At 44.7% G+C, this 14,722-nt stretch overlaps 1 protein-coding gene across 3 annotated transcripts in view; it reads left to right on the top strand.

Moving 5' to 3' along the window:
• The window catches only part of FRMD1 (FERM domain containing 1), a 40,645-nt gene that overhangs the window by 18,433 nt on the left and 7,490 nt on the right, over positions 1-14,722 (top strand). For all 3 annotated transcript variants that reach the window (XM_057406961.1, XM_057406960.1, XM_057406959.1), the window contains 5 exons: positions 5,696-5,775; positions 7,840-7,916; positions 9,543-9,729; positions 12,176-12,331; positions 14,564-14,629. In XM_057406961.1, coding sequence (XP_057262944.1) covers positions 5,696-5,775; positions 7,840-7,916; positions 9,543-9,729; positions 12,176-12,331; positions 14,564-14,629 — 566 coding nt within the window. The remainder of the gene's footprint in view (positions 1-5,695; positions 5,776-7,839; positions 7,917-9,542; positions 9,730-12,175; positions 12,332-14,563; positions 14,630-14,722) is intronic.

The raw sequence follows: 14,722 nt of genomic DNA, 5'->3' as shown, positions 1-14,722 counted from the left end.
GAGTATATATTAATAGGAGGTCTCACCACCACAAAGCCTGGGACATGCTGCTCCTCTAGTTTTGACACAGATAATCAAGCAGGCTGTACCTTGTGTGCTGCTGCTTGCAGTGCATCCTTTCCTGTAGTTTGCTTAGTGAAAGACCGTGCAAACCTGCCAGCTTCAAGCTGGCTCCATAAGCTTCAGCAGATGGGTCTTATGTTGCAGCTCTTCTTGCAGGGTCAATCTTATCTAGTAGCTTACAGGAGGTTTCCCCCTTGTTATCAGAAAGCATATGCAGTGACACAATTCAGTCTTCTAAAACAAAACTGATTGTCAGCAGACAAAGAACAGCCAGGCCTCCTTTGTTGTTATAACCTAGATCCCTCCGATCTTGAATCTTGGGCTTCTCCTTTCCAGGAGCAAACCTTGCTTGACCCAAGCAGATGGAAGCCTTTGACTGAGAGGGAGCAAGCAAGCCTGCAGCTCCTACACCCTGCTGCTGTCTCTGTGTCTTCTTACCAGTTTGTTAGGCTGGCTTTCTAACAAAACCAGATCCCTTCACTTCAGCTCCCCTGCCTCAAGGATCATCCTCTAGTTATTACAGCTGTGCTGTTCACCTTGCCAGACCTATGCCTCCCAGCACGTTCTTAGCAAGCAACTTGGTGTTTAACTGGGCCATTCCACTTCCAGTTAACTCCCTGCATCTGTGTATCCTCCAGTACTGAAGTTCATGGATGGAATATGCTAGTATGTTATCTTTATATTATTATTACAACAAAAGTTCTCTTAAGAGACAACAGAATTTCTCCAAAATACGCTTTGACTTCTACACCCTAGTCCTTTTCCCTCTATCCCTTCTTCTGCCTCTTCTCCCTTAAATCCGCTTGGATAGTTACATCTGTCTTATGAATTTCTTCTGCATGCTAACGTAAGATACACCTCTATTATAACGACTTTGATAGTTCAAATGAGTTAAATGTGATGCAAGAAAAACGTGCAGAAATGTGCCACCTAGAGGGAACTGCAGGGATTCAGGTGTTCAAAAAGTATGTAATACTCTTTGGATGGGTTTTTTGCCTAACCAAGTGCTCTCCTGCCTGAGAATTGCAAGGAGTTTGTTTGCTCCTGGATGAGCAGTGCTGGAAATGGTTCTGCAGCTCTGCTTGTGCAGAAGAATCCCTTGTGACAGTGCCAAAAGTCTGAAGATCTGTGCCTGGGCATGCCTTGTTGCTAACTGTAAGATGCCAACATAAAATTCCTGCAGTACCTATCCATCATCAGGAATGATTGAACCTTTATCTTGGTCTTCAGACCTCAACAGTTACTAACAGCCACACAGCCTTGGGCTTCTTGATATTGCCTCCTTTCATTCTTTCCTCCATATACATTCTGCCCATCCCAGGTAAATCAATCTCGGTCAGGGCCTCCCTTGCTTTACTCTCAGTCTGTTGTGTTTCTTTCTTTCTTCACTTGGTGTACATGTACTTTCCAGCTGAAACTAAACGCACAAGCCTGCTTGATGACCTGAACCAAGTTCTTCTAGATCACTTAGTAAACTAATCAGCCAGGTACTGAAAAATGGACAAGGTTGCTCTCTGTTGGCTTGAAAGGTAACACCAGGAGCATCAAGAGATTATGTACAGGTGGTAATGTTCCCAGGCCACCAGAACTTGGAAACCTGGGGAACTCCACATGCCTGTGTGTAGTCAGCTCTTCTTCAATACAAACAAAAAAATCCATGCTGGTATGCAGGGAAGTTAAACAGGTTATGTGAGGTCTACAGTGTGTGTTGTGAGGAGAAGTTAAGCGCTATAGCCAAGTGTTGGGGGTTTTCCCCTTTAAGGCAGAAAATGCTCACTGTGTTTGGCTTTGCACTAATTCATATTTTATTTGAATCCTAATTTTCTGGACTGTCTAAATAGTTACACTAAAATATACTTCACTCAACCAAAGGAGTTAAAGGGATGTTCTTGGCAGCCAGTGGGGCCTGAGCTCTGCCTCTTGGTAGGACAGGACTTAGCCCTCTGGAATTTCTCAGTGCTCCTAGCCCAAAATGGGCACAGGAGGAGAATAAGTTATTGGCATTCACCATTACTTACTTTCTCTGCAGGGAAACTTACCTTTTATAAAAAATTTAATGGGGAGGCACTGGTTAATGCATAACATTGGCTTTTAGAGTTAACAATGATTCAAAATTTATTTGACCCTGTATTACAGCCATAATTTTCTATTCCCATTTTCCCTGCAGTGTAAATAATTCCTATTGTAAATCCGCATCACTCCCTGAAACTGTCACTTTTTTCTGACTGGAGACCTGGCCCATTATTTTTCCACAACAATGCTTGTCCTATATTTGCTTAAATATGTAAATGTACTGAGCTAGCTTTGCAGAGCTGGAGCACTTGAATGTTTGCATTTCTGGTGAGTGCTTCATTTGAAGTGAGATTTTTACAGCATAAACCTCGCATTTCATTTGAGGGCTCTTAAAAGTAAATTATGTTACTGGAAACTGGCTGGGTATCCAGATGCTGTGCAACGCATGGGTGTGTTGTGCCAGGTCTGGTATTGTACACACATACATGAGGGAACCTTTTAAGAGAAGCTGATATGTTATTTTTAAGCTCACTGACAGTGCTGAGACGAGATTCATGAATGCAGTGTCAGTAGCTGCAGGTGGACGTGTGCATATTTGCATGCAACTTGTAAGCCAGCTTCTTACTACCTTTCAGTTGTCCTTCAGCTGAAGCCTGTGAAGCAATGACAGTTTGTACCTGCTGAGTATCCAGCACTGTTTTGATCCATAGATCAGACATGTTCTTCCCTGGGCCGGCAGCCATCTGTGTGTTTCTATGCAGTACTTTACAGCACTGCTCTGGAGTGCTGCAATTTGGTGCCCTCATCTCTGTTAGAGATGCTGTTTTCAAGCCGCAGACAGTTTTGGCATCTGGCAAAAGATAGCAAAATTTCACTGCTAATCCAGTTTAAGGGGAGAAAAGAAAAACCACAACCCACATAAGGCTGGGGAGGGAAATACCTCTTTGTTTTTGTAGATAGAGTCTTACACTGCAGGTTGACATTCCAGCAATATTAACTTCATTAAGGCAGGAATGCAGTGCTGCATTCTTGCATGGGAGGGAGGAAGGGTGAGGAGGATGCTGGGCTGGGAAGGAGCAGGACCCCCAGGGAGAGCTGATACATCAGGTTGTCCTCCTCCTTCATCTTGGCTTATTCTTGGGGTTTGTGTGCACCTCTCAGTAGGCATGATAGTGACCTGGAGACCTCAGGCTTGGCATGTGGGCCGTGCTAGGGGCCACATGTAACCTAATCAACATGACAGAGGTAAATAGGGACTGTAGGTAACAAATGGCTTTATTATGGTGTAACTACTCTGTCATCCTTTTCCCCTTTCTGTCCCAGTATCCTTGTATGTTGGGATGGCTCAGGGTATATCACTGCACTTTCTGTTGCTGTCTTTCCCTTGTGGCTTGATTCATTGTGTATATATGTATCCATCATTTCCTGAGCAAGAAGGGAAAACTGACCCCTCGGCTTGTACAACCATGTAGGTACCCTACCCTCTTTACAAGGTAGCAGCTAAACACGGGCGCTGGCAGAACCAGTACAGGCTTCACCCAACACTCCTGTGCCAGGAGCAGCCTCAGTCCCACTGCAGGAGCCTATCATGCACAAGTACCCTTGACCTGGGACTGCCAAAGCCCAGGCAGGGATTGCGTGCTGTGCTTGTGTTATCCCACTCCTCTTGCTTGCTGTACAGTCACTTCCTAAATGAGATTTTACTTACTTTTTAAGAAAAAGCTTTACAGTGAGATGCTTATCAGCTTGACAGCTGACAAGCGGCAGAGACAAGTCCAAGAGATACACCAAACCCATCTCTGTCATTGACTGGGGCTTCTATCAACCTTCTTAAGGCAGCGTTATCTGATCCAAATGGATTTAGAGAATCAAGGGTTGGTGCCAGCACAGGCCCCCAGCTGCCCAGTTGTACAGGCATAAGTGAAAAGGCAGGTACAAGATGTAGTCTCTGTGGTGCTAAAACCTTCCTCTCCTTGTCAAAATAGCAAAGCAATTTCTGTATCACCTTGTGTGCTGCGGCACTTAGATTCCCACCACTAAAATTTTCAGGATTTCTGTACAGTTTCAACACTTCTGTTAAGTACTGTTGTATGTATATGTATGTAACATATCAAGCAATGTGGTAAACAAGTGTAATTGTATTAAAACTACAGCTGCAATCAGTACAATGCAAGGAAGACCATAGAGGCAGAAAAGGGACTTTTGGGGGACTGTCCTCTTTGTTTTTGTCCAGTGTTACTGGTATTTTATGTAAGGCTTCCTGTTAGTGTGGCATATGGACCCATGTGGTTTCTTTGACTTGAGATGGGAATTGAAGGAGGAGGCAATAGGGGGTTGTTTTGCTTGCTTGTTTTTTAAAAGGTTGCAAAAGAAGTATTTGCTGTATCTGCCCCTGTAAGGAACTAGAATGCTCTGGGAGGATGGCTGTGAGGTAGCTCAGAGCTCCCTTGAATACCTGCTGTAACTGGAACCGTGGCCTCTACCGGATCTTCCATCTGCTGTACAGACAGAAGTGCAGGCTCTCGTCTGGGCTGGTCATCAGGGGTGGAAGGTTGTTTTGTGAAGGGTTCTTTTTTTTCTCCTTTGGTTTTCCTGTTTTGGGATTTTTTTTTTCCCCCCCCCCCCTCCTTTTTCCTGCTCTTTTCATGTCTAAGGAACAAGTTCTTCAACTTGGTACTTGTGTCACCTGTCAAAGCACTTTATTGGGCAAGACCAAAGAGTAGAGGGACTGGTCAAGTGAATGCTCAGGTGGCATTGCTGCTGAAGCCTGAAACACCCATCAGGTTTTACTATTATTATTATTTATTTATTATTAAAAATTATTATTAAAGAGACTTGTGCAGACTGGAAACAATTGTTTACTGTCAGAGTTATTTTGGATTTGATAATTGGTAAGCAGTGAAACAAAGCATTGCCTTTGAAAGCAGCACAAAGCTCTTTGAAGGTGATGTGCTGTTCAGGCTGTCTCTTGTTCACACTCACCTGGGTGGAGAGCAAGTCCTGGTCTTGTGAGAGGCCAGGTTTCCCTTCCTTTTATTCATCTCTTTCTTCTACGAAAGAAGTGAGCAGGAGATACCACACCTTCTGAGGTGGACATTTGGGTTTGGTTGTTGTCCTCCTCACCATTTTGGAGGACCCAGTTCATATATAGAGGATGAAACCTGTCAAATACCTGACTCTCCACTTGCTTATGCCATGTTGGGCTGTGGCAATGTGTGATGGCAGAATGTAAGTTTGGGTAGGGATTACTTGTTAAATAATTATAATAAAAAGCTGAATCTGCTAAACTGTGGCAGTACAATTAGCTTGGTAAGGTGATGTTTCCCCTCTGTAAGTGGCTCCTTCCTTATGAAGCAGGAATTCTGCATTTCTGATGAGGGTGTTTGGGAAACCTTGGCTCTCTCGAACTGAGGCATAGCTGACCTTCCTTCCATACTGTCTCAGAAGCATACATACCAAAGAGACTTGGTGCCCTCTCTTTTCCCTGCCTTGTCTATTCCCTGGTCAGCTTTGTTTCAAAGTCCATTGCTTGGAAACAACTTGTATAGTCATCTAAGTACTTAATGAATAAGAATTAGAAATTCTTTAACACTGAATTCCTTTTCCTCTTGTCTTTCAGATAATGAGTATGTTTTTATAGACCTGGAACAGAAGCTTAGCAAATACTTCTCAAAAGAATGGAAGAAAGAGACCACAAAAGTAAGACAAATGCTTGGTTTTGGAGGCTACTGCTTTTGTATTGGACTAGACAGTGAAACTAAAGCTCTTAAGCTAAGGTCCATAGAGCATTTCTTGAAGAAGGTCTGCAGAATGCTGTTTGGTAGCAAAGTGCAATGTTTTGTGCATGGTGGTACAACTAAAAGATCTAAACCAGCCCCTTACACAACTGTACCTGAGCAATAGTAGCTGCATGGTTGCTGTTTAGTTGCTACAAGAGTAGAGAAGGTCACTTGGTCAGTATTCCATTTGAACTTATCCGAGCCCACAAAGAGTCTGGAGATTTCACTGTGGTTAAGCAGAAGAGCTTAAATGACATTTTGTGACTTGAACCTGGTATGAGGAAGAGGCTGGAGCTCTGACTCCTTCAGAGTATGTGCAGAAGGACAGTGCAGTGAGAAGAATATTTTGCTTGAGAAGAGTTTTAATTCTTTAAGGCTACCCAGGCCTGTCAAGGGAGAGGAAAGCTATGTGAAATAAAGACAAGCCTACATAATTGTGTAGTGCTGGTCGTTCAGACATGATAGTGCCTGTTTGCATGTGTCATTATTAGAGGAGCCACAGTCTAGAACACAGTGTAGTGTGCAATTACATTCAAATATCTTAATTAGCTCATCATGACTTTTTCCGCCTTCCTTAAGGGTTTTTGCTTGCCGTTTCTGCTGCTTAGAGAACTTTGCAGGTGACTGTTGAGGTTTGGGGATCAATCTTATCCCACACTGCTTCTCCCAAATACATGAGGGTTACTCCAAAGATAGCTACCACTTGTGCAGAGGGCTGTCTATCCAGCCAGTGAGGTTTTTCTGAGGCAAGTGTTTCTGGTCACCTCAGAATGTGGTATGCTTTGTGGTTGCTTTGAGGCTGGATTCTTGCAACACTTTTTAAGTTGGGACAAGTGTCAAACCCTTGGTGCAAGGTGAATCGTAAAAGGCTGGATGAGTTGCCATTGGCAGTACTGAAGTCTGAGAGGAGCTGGGCTGTTGGACTGGGTTAGCAGACAGGGATTTAATTCCTATTGAGAGGTTTCAGGTGGAAAGCCCCATCCAGCTGACAATATAGGGTGACTATGAACAAGTTCCAGAAAAATAACATGTAAATACTCGATCAAGAAATCACTGTCTACATCAGATGTGCACAGCATGCCATATACCTTGTCCCAGTGAGATGGTCTGACCAGCAAAACCTTGAAACTGGCTGTGTGAGCTAAGTTACCTGTATGAATGCTAAAGAAGTGAGTGGCAAAGTAGGAAAGATGAGAGAATGAGCTAGTGACATAAGCTGTTCCTTTTTTTCCCTCCCTTCTCATAGACATATATTTTTTTTTTCTCCTGTTTAAACAAACCTCTAAGTCTGAAAGGAAGGCTGGAGTTAAAGCAACAGCAGAACTCTTGCTGGCTTTCTTCTAACAGACTTCTTCAGTGTGAAGCAGACATCAATGTCTCCCTTTGGTCTGTGGCTGCAGGAAGGTGTGGATAACTAACCATTAGCCCTGCCAAACAACAGGCAAGGAGCTAATATCAGGCTGGTGCACCTGAGCCCGAGGCAGTAGATGCTGCATGCAGCAGCGCGTGTGTCCGTGCTGAGTGATGTGGTGCGGCACTATGGTAGCTGGTTACTCCTAGGTGTGCCAGTGTGGCACGCTGCCCTGCCGCCTTGCCTGGTGCTCTAGGGAGGCTGTGTTCAACCTGCTGCATTCAGCACTAATGTGCTGCCAGGTGCTGAGCTGGGTTACTCTGGGCCAGGCTGGGCATCCCCAGGCTACACTGGGACTCCTTTATGTTATTTATTATTTCATTGCCCCCATCCAAAACCTTCTACCCTCCCTGGGATGTTTTGACATTCAGCCTGTTTTATGTTTTATGATGTCTCACTGTTGTGAGCCTGCAAGACGGTTGGATCTCCTCCCTAAAACTTGCCAAGAGCTAAGAGCAGAAAATGAAAAGCAGTATGGAGAGAGGGAGTTAAGGAGAAGAGAGAGTTACCAGATGGGTAACAGGAATTTTGGATGCTGAAAGTTACTTAATCTGTCTTCTATCTCTGCTCTAGGGAACAGAAAAATTCAGCCCTCCTTTTGTTGCATTCTTCAGAGTACAATACTACGTAGAAAATGGAAGAGTAATAAGGTAAGTTCCCCTCTGTGGCTGTTACTATGTTTTGAATTAGTCACTGTTTTCTTAGGAGGCAAGTAAAATAACATTTATTTGTTGAGTTTATCTCTGTGAGGTCTCAGAAATAAGCTCAAAAGATTTGCTTTATTTTTTTTTATCTGTCACAGAGTTCCTCATCCAGCCATGAATATTTTGCCCTTGAATCATACTCCTTATCCTTGTGAAAATAGTGACTGCTTTTCCATCTGTATTTAGAGAGCAGGTTGAATGACGACAGTATCCAAAGCACAGTTAATACTCTTCTGCTTGCGTCTTTTGGTTGTATGAAAAGCATCAGATGAATATACCAAAAATATCTGTCTATACTCCAGAGCACGTGCTAATAATTTTGAATCTGTTTTTTTGTATCTGAGCAGTGCCCTGTGCAGTCTGTTCCTGGAAATGGACTTTTGTAAGCAGACAAAAGAAATTACTTCATAAGTTTTGCATTTGCAGTCTATTCACATGGAATATGGGCTGCACTCAAAACACCACCACCCTCACCCCTGGTACAGAACAAAGGATGAGGTAGTTAAAAATGAACAACTGACAGAGTTAATTTGCATCAGCACTTCTGGCATCGCTGTGACCTCAGGGCAATCCAAGAGCTGGGATCATTTGGGTGGATTAAAATCTTTACCAAATTTTTGGCATTTGTTCTCATCTTGAACAAAGCTTGGTGGTTTTTTTTTGTTTTGTTTTTCTCTCACCATAGTCTTTCATTTTGGATACAGGGGAGTCTTTCTTCTGGAGTCTGTTTGGCTGTTAGGTGTGTTTAACTTAGTTTTGCTTATAGGTACAAAGGGAGATTGCATATCATTCTACCACCCCTGACATACATATCCTTTAGCATCACAAACAACTTTCTCTTGCACTAGTAATTTAATTGGAGAGGTAGCTGCATGCCCCCTTCAGACTATACACAGACACACTTTTCTAACCAGACCATAGTGTCCAGCACCTCATCTGTACATGCACACGTCAGCAGCCTGCTTCCCATGAGCTCTTACAGCGGGGGCTGTGTGGGTTATCAATGCTATGCGATAGTTATGCCTTATCAGACTATCCCTGTTTAGCAGCTTGAGGAAGAAGACAAAAACAAGCCCAAGGCTCCAGTGTCTTTTGATCTACCTTGCAAGGAATTGGCTGTTGAAAAGTGCCTTGCGCCTAAGGCAAGGTGAAATGAAAAAGCAGTGCTGGGTTTAGAGGGGAAAGGAGGACAGGTGTGCAAGAACAGGACTGGGATTCAAGGGGGTTGGCTCTCCTGATTGCTACAGGCTTCCCAGAGAAACAGAGTGCTTAATGTAGTCAGTCTCCAAAACAGGTGTGACGTGATTTTCTTTCATCTACCCCCTACCCTAACTTCTTAGATCTCATGCTCGGCAAGATAGGAGCTACTATTTCCCATGTTTGTACAGCACTCAGTGGGAGAACACCTTGATCTTGGCTTGGTGCCCCCTACACACAGCTATATCAGGGTGGCATTGGCACACATCAGGGATGTCAAAGTTTAACCCCTCCTCTCCAAAACAGATGTGTTTAAGGGGCCTTGTCTGAGCCCAGACTTTCTGCTTCAAGTAAATCTGCCTTTGTGTCTTGCAGTGATAAGGTAGCACGGCAGCTCTACTACTGCCATCTCAAAGAGCAAGTTCTGATGTCTCGGTGCAACCACAAAGAAGAAATCTACTTCTTGCTGGCGGCCTACAGCTTACAGGCAGACTTGGGCAACTACAGAGAAAAGGTCCACACTGGCAAATATTTTGAACCTCAGGCTTATTTCCCGCAATGGGTGAGTTTCAGGGCATCCTTCTGTCAACAGACTGCATGTGCAGCAGGAGCTATGTCAAGGTGGTACCTAACTGCAGCCACACAATATCCACAACTCCCACTGCAATGATCAGGCGTAATGGTAAAGTGGGACCCTGAATTCCCGCAGGAGACGACATCTCTTTCCACTGGATGTAGGTGCCCATTTCTCCTGGGCTTACTCATCAGTGAGGTGTGTAACCTTCCTTGGTGAGGGACTGTATTGGTGTCAAATTAAGAACTCTGACAGTGCAGCTGTCTTAATTTAATTCTTCTGTGGCTCAAAGGGTTGCATGTTTGCAGTGGTACATCAGCAAGATCTGCACAACCTAAGCTCTACAGAAAACCTTAGTGCCTTGAAGCCAAGTCCACTGCCCTTTGTCCCAATCAATGGGATGGTTAGACCCAAACTCTAAGGGGTAATACTGCTGTGCAATACCTCTAGTGCTTGCTTTGTCATTAACCTCTAGCTCAACTGCAGTAAGAGGAAAAGGAAGAGCCTGGAAATGGGTTTGCATGTTTGTTTACAAGCATGTGCGCATGGGCTGTGACCTTCAGGACTTAGAAATCTAAGAGTTGGTTTAGTTATCAAATGAAGGTGAATTAGCTAAGACGCTGACAGAGCTGGTTACCTACAGAGAGTTCACCTCTAGTGGTAAGTGTCAAGGAAACTTGATAAACACTTTAGCTTCCATAAAAATAGAAGGGGAAGCTAGCTTTGCTACAGGCACATCCTTGTAATGTCTGAGGATGTCTGGTGGAGCGGGATGTTCCCTGTGACCTGGACAGAACCTTCTCTGCAACCTGATTTAGTTCTGGAGCCCCCTTCTCTGCTGTGACAGCAGATTTCAAGCCCAGATGCTTGGGCTTCAAACAACCTCAGGTAGTTGGTCCTCAACCAAGTTGTGTCTCCCTTGATTGGTGGCACTGTCCCCTGCTTTGGGGAGAAGGTTCAGAGCAGTGACAGAAGTTGTACTGGGGAGGCAAGGCTGGTAGAGCCTCCTTCATGCACAAGTCCCAGCCTGCCTGCCTTGCTGTGCAGAAATGAGCCTTTCTCCCAGGCAAGAAGCCTTCCTCCCTTGCTGTTCCTTGTTATATGTTGCCTGGCAGAAGGTAGCTAACAAAGGGCTGGAAAAGGTGGGTCTCATTTGTGCCACTTCTGGGGCCGTTAAAAGTCTTATCACAGACTATTGCTCATCTGGCAAACATTGCAAAGGCCAAGGCAAATCCTGGCTCACCTGCACTGAGCCACAACCCCAAGGAGGTATGTGGGTGATTTATTACATCATTACAAAGAGCAAAATCTGGCAGGCATGGGGACGCTTCTCTCCCTGCCCCTGGGCTTCCATGGGGAGATACTGAGTGATCTCTTCCAACATGAACTCTTCCTCCAACACGTGCTTCAGATAATTTGGCCAAGGGCTGCCCCAAGCCCTGTGCTGGTGAGGAGAGGTGGTGATGCCCTGGAGTGATCAGCCTGACTTTGAACTGTGGTTTTAGTGCATCTCTCTCTGCTAACATGGCACAGCTGATGGCATCGGTGTTGTCCTCCACCAAGCCCAGCCTTTCTCATGGGAGGGCAAAATCATCTGGCAAGGCATGCTGGGGAGGGCAGAGGTGTTACCAAGCAGAGTAAATAGGGGGCTTAATATAAACCAGGTGGTGATGGGGTCTGGTTGTTTTGAGCCTAGGCAGGTTGTTCCTGGCAGGATGTTCTCAGGTATCCAGTGGGATCCAGTTTTAAATGCCCCCACTGGTGAGGGATTTTATGAAGTGAATTCAGCCAATGCCCCTCTTGTTTGTCACCGCTGCTTGTGGTCTGAGATGGGGCTAGGCTGCCCTGTAGCCTCCTATGGAGAGGGCATGTGGGCAAGCATGGAAACTGGGCACTTGCAAGGCAAAGAGCAAATGGCCCAGTGTGGGTTTTAATACTGCTTAGCAAAGCCACATGCCAGCCAGCTACTCCTAACAGATAAAAAAATACCTTGAGATAGTGTTATCCACCCCTTTGAGGATGGAAATGCTAAACAAGGTAATGTGTAGTTTCTGGTCTTCAAAGGACCACCTAGCATTTCTGCAGTGTTTAGAGATGTTGCTGTTGATTGTGTTGGCATGCAGAGCAGTATTTGTTATCTGCCTACAAGCATTTATGGATGCCAGGGGTTAGAAAAGCTAATTCCAGTAATTAAAATGAAAAGAGCTGACACGACCTCTGTAGTCGTGGTCTGTTACGATTTTGCCATCTAGGATCTGTTTGTAGACATTGGTACCATCTACTTTAAACGCTTGTCTTCCAGGGAGGCAGAGGTGAATGTGGATTAACATCTTGAGGGACTGTATGAACCTCCTCCATCTCCAGTCTCTGCTTTGCTGCCTCCTGTGGGGATTGCTGAAGAGTTGCTGACCTGTTTGTTTTCCTTGTGGTTTAGATAATTGCAAAGAGGGGGAGCGACTATATCTTGAAACATGCCCCAGAGATGCACCGAGAACAGCAAGGGCTGAGTGCTAAGGAAGCAGTGCTGAAGTTCATTAAGGAGTCCTGCCTGCTGGAAGATGTGCCTGTCCACTTCTACAGGCTGCAGAAGGTTAAACAAATTCCTTCTTATTTTGACCTTCCCTCCCATCATTAACTGGGTGCACCACTGAACGTGCAAAACAAGTCTAAAACTTTCAGCCTACAAGGCCTGTCCCCGCAGACAAATCTGTTGTCGATACACAGGTATAGCTGCAACCTGGTTTTGTTCCTTGGCCAAGAAACTGGCAGCAGAATGGCAAAACTTGATTTTTGTCCCTGCCTGTCAATGGACTTGCATCAGGAATCACAGAGAAGCCTTTTTTTTGTTGTTGTACAGTCAGTTGAAATGGTGACAAGAGGTTGGCCAGCTTTCACATAAATGCCATGTAATAACTGAGGTGACACTGAGTCATCCTGACTTTCTTATTCCCTTACGCCTCCAACCCTGTTAGAGTGGTTGGTGTTTTTTCAGCTGTCAGTTTTTGGATTCCTGTGTTGTTTGTCCCTGAGTTTTAGACTCCTTACCCAAGCAGGCTTAAACAGAATGTACTTCATTTTCACATGCTAAGAGAGTTTAGGTCTAGAATTAGAAGTTTTCTGTTCAGCTTAAAGCGAGTGAAACCTGCTCATGCAATTAGGAATGCCTTGGACCTCTTTTTTCCAAATGGAGATATTCTAATTTGTCAGACTCATAATTAAGTATCTTGATTGGTTGTGCTCAGTGGGAATTATGTCTGGGAGGTAACCATGTCCTTTGACCAGATCTAGCAGTTCTGGTTACTGGAGCATTTTTCTGGAAGAAATAAGTTCCAGTTTGTTCTACAGTCCAGGTCTACAGTCCAGGCTTAGTTTCAGTTCCTTGCAAACTGTAGATGCTCCCCCTACCTCTCCTCTGTCCTCACAGTTTTGATTCCAGTACTGTTAATGATGCAGTCGTAAGATTTTTGGTTATACTTGAATGCCATAAGAAATCCACCTGGCAGGACAGGATATAATTTATATCTGAAAACACTGGGGCTGTGAAATAGTTGTTCTTAATATCCAAATTCCTGTCTAACTTGAATTTATATTTTATTCATTGCTGACTCTTTCATGTGTTGTTTGATCTACAATGTGCTCTTCTTCCTGCTGTGTGACACAGTTATCTCATCTTATGAGGAGATTTCCTCCTCCTAGGTGATACCTGGGTCACACGCAGGGGTGCCAGGTGAATGTGTTGGTGTGCTGGCTGCCCTGAGATTTCAGTAGCAGTTACTTTTGTCTTACGCCCTCCTCATGCCTGCTACTGAGGTTGGGAACTCTGAAGGAAAACACAGCACTGAGCACCATGTCTTCCCTCCAGACCAATACTGATTTACAAAGCTCTTAGGAGGCAGAAAGCATTTCCTAATGACTTCAGACTGGAGACGTAGATGGTACTGGGGCAAAGGGGGAAGTAATGGGATGATATAAGCATGAGGCTTGTATCTTACATGCCAGATGAGGAGGCAAAATTTTGATAGCAAGTTTGAGTTCTGTGCCCCATAAATCTTTACCCCAAAATGTTCTTCTTCCTCCTAGCAAGAAAAGTATGTGTTCCCCTCCCTTAGTCTGCCATGCCAGGAAGGACTGAAAGAACTGGTTTATGATATTTTTTTGGTCTTCAAGCAGAGGAATCTCATTAGAGACAGTATATCATACCAAGACACGGTATGAGGAAAAACAAGGCAGTATTCCAGCAGAGCTGCAAACATTTAAGATCACCTGCTCCAAACACTGAGGTCAAAAGGTTATAAAGAAAGTTTCTGTAACTCTGGACATTGATTAGCCCTCTCCCTGCCAAGGGACACCTAAGGTCCAGCAAGTCCCTGGGTTCTAGCAGCAGTGCTGTGGCAAGGTGAAGGGGACATGTGTCCCTTCTGTTTTGGGCTCCCTGTCACCTGCAGAGTGAGTGGTGCATGTTCATGGTTACAGCAAACATGGCACATAGCAGCATGAGAGGTTACAAGGTACCTCTAAGAGCAGTCATGCTCTCAGATGAGTCCATGCTCTCAGATCACTAAAGCTGGATTGCCTGGCCAGGGTAGCTAGGGTGTTCATTTGCTGGTGAAATGCTTGAGTTGCCCAGCAAGAGGGGATTTTAGGTGTAGATATTTCAGGGGTCAACAAGGCAAGGTGCCTTTTACAAGCACAATAAAAACTGAATGAGCTGATGGAATCTGCCTGATAGAGGAGTCCTGCTACCTCTCCTGCAGTAGGTGCTAGAACAAGAGTGTGGTCTTTATAGATTAACCTTTTACTCTGAGCTCTTCTGTTCTTTCAGGATAAGAAGGAAGATCGCCCGACAGTTATCCTGGGCCTGACCCTCAGAGGAATGCACATCTATCAGGTAACAGACTGCTCTGAAAGCTTTCTGGTGTAGCATTAACTCTGCCCAGCTCCCTGTCCTCCCCCCAGCCGCGGCTCCTCTGCCTCCCCTGCG

This window comes from Pezoporus wallicus, unplaced genomic scaffold, assembly GCF_028554395.1.
Source record: "Pezoporus wallicus isolate ANWC-B61680 ecotype Strahan unplaced genomic scaffold, APGP_CSIRO_Pwel_v1 scaffold_6362, whole genome shotgun sequence".
NCBI classification, from domain to species: domain Eukaryota; kingdom Metazoa; phylum Chordata; class Aves; order Psittaciformes; family Psittacidae; genus Pezoporus; species Pezoporus wallicus.
The sequence above is the reverse complement of the archived record's forward strand: the minus strand, read 5'-3'. Positions and strand labels throughout refer to the sequence as shown.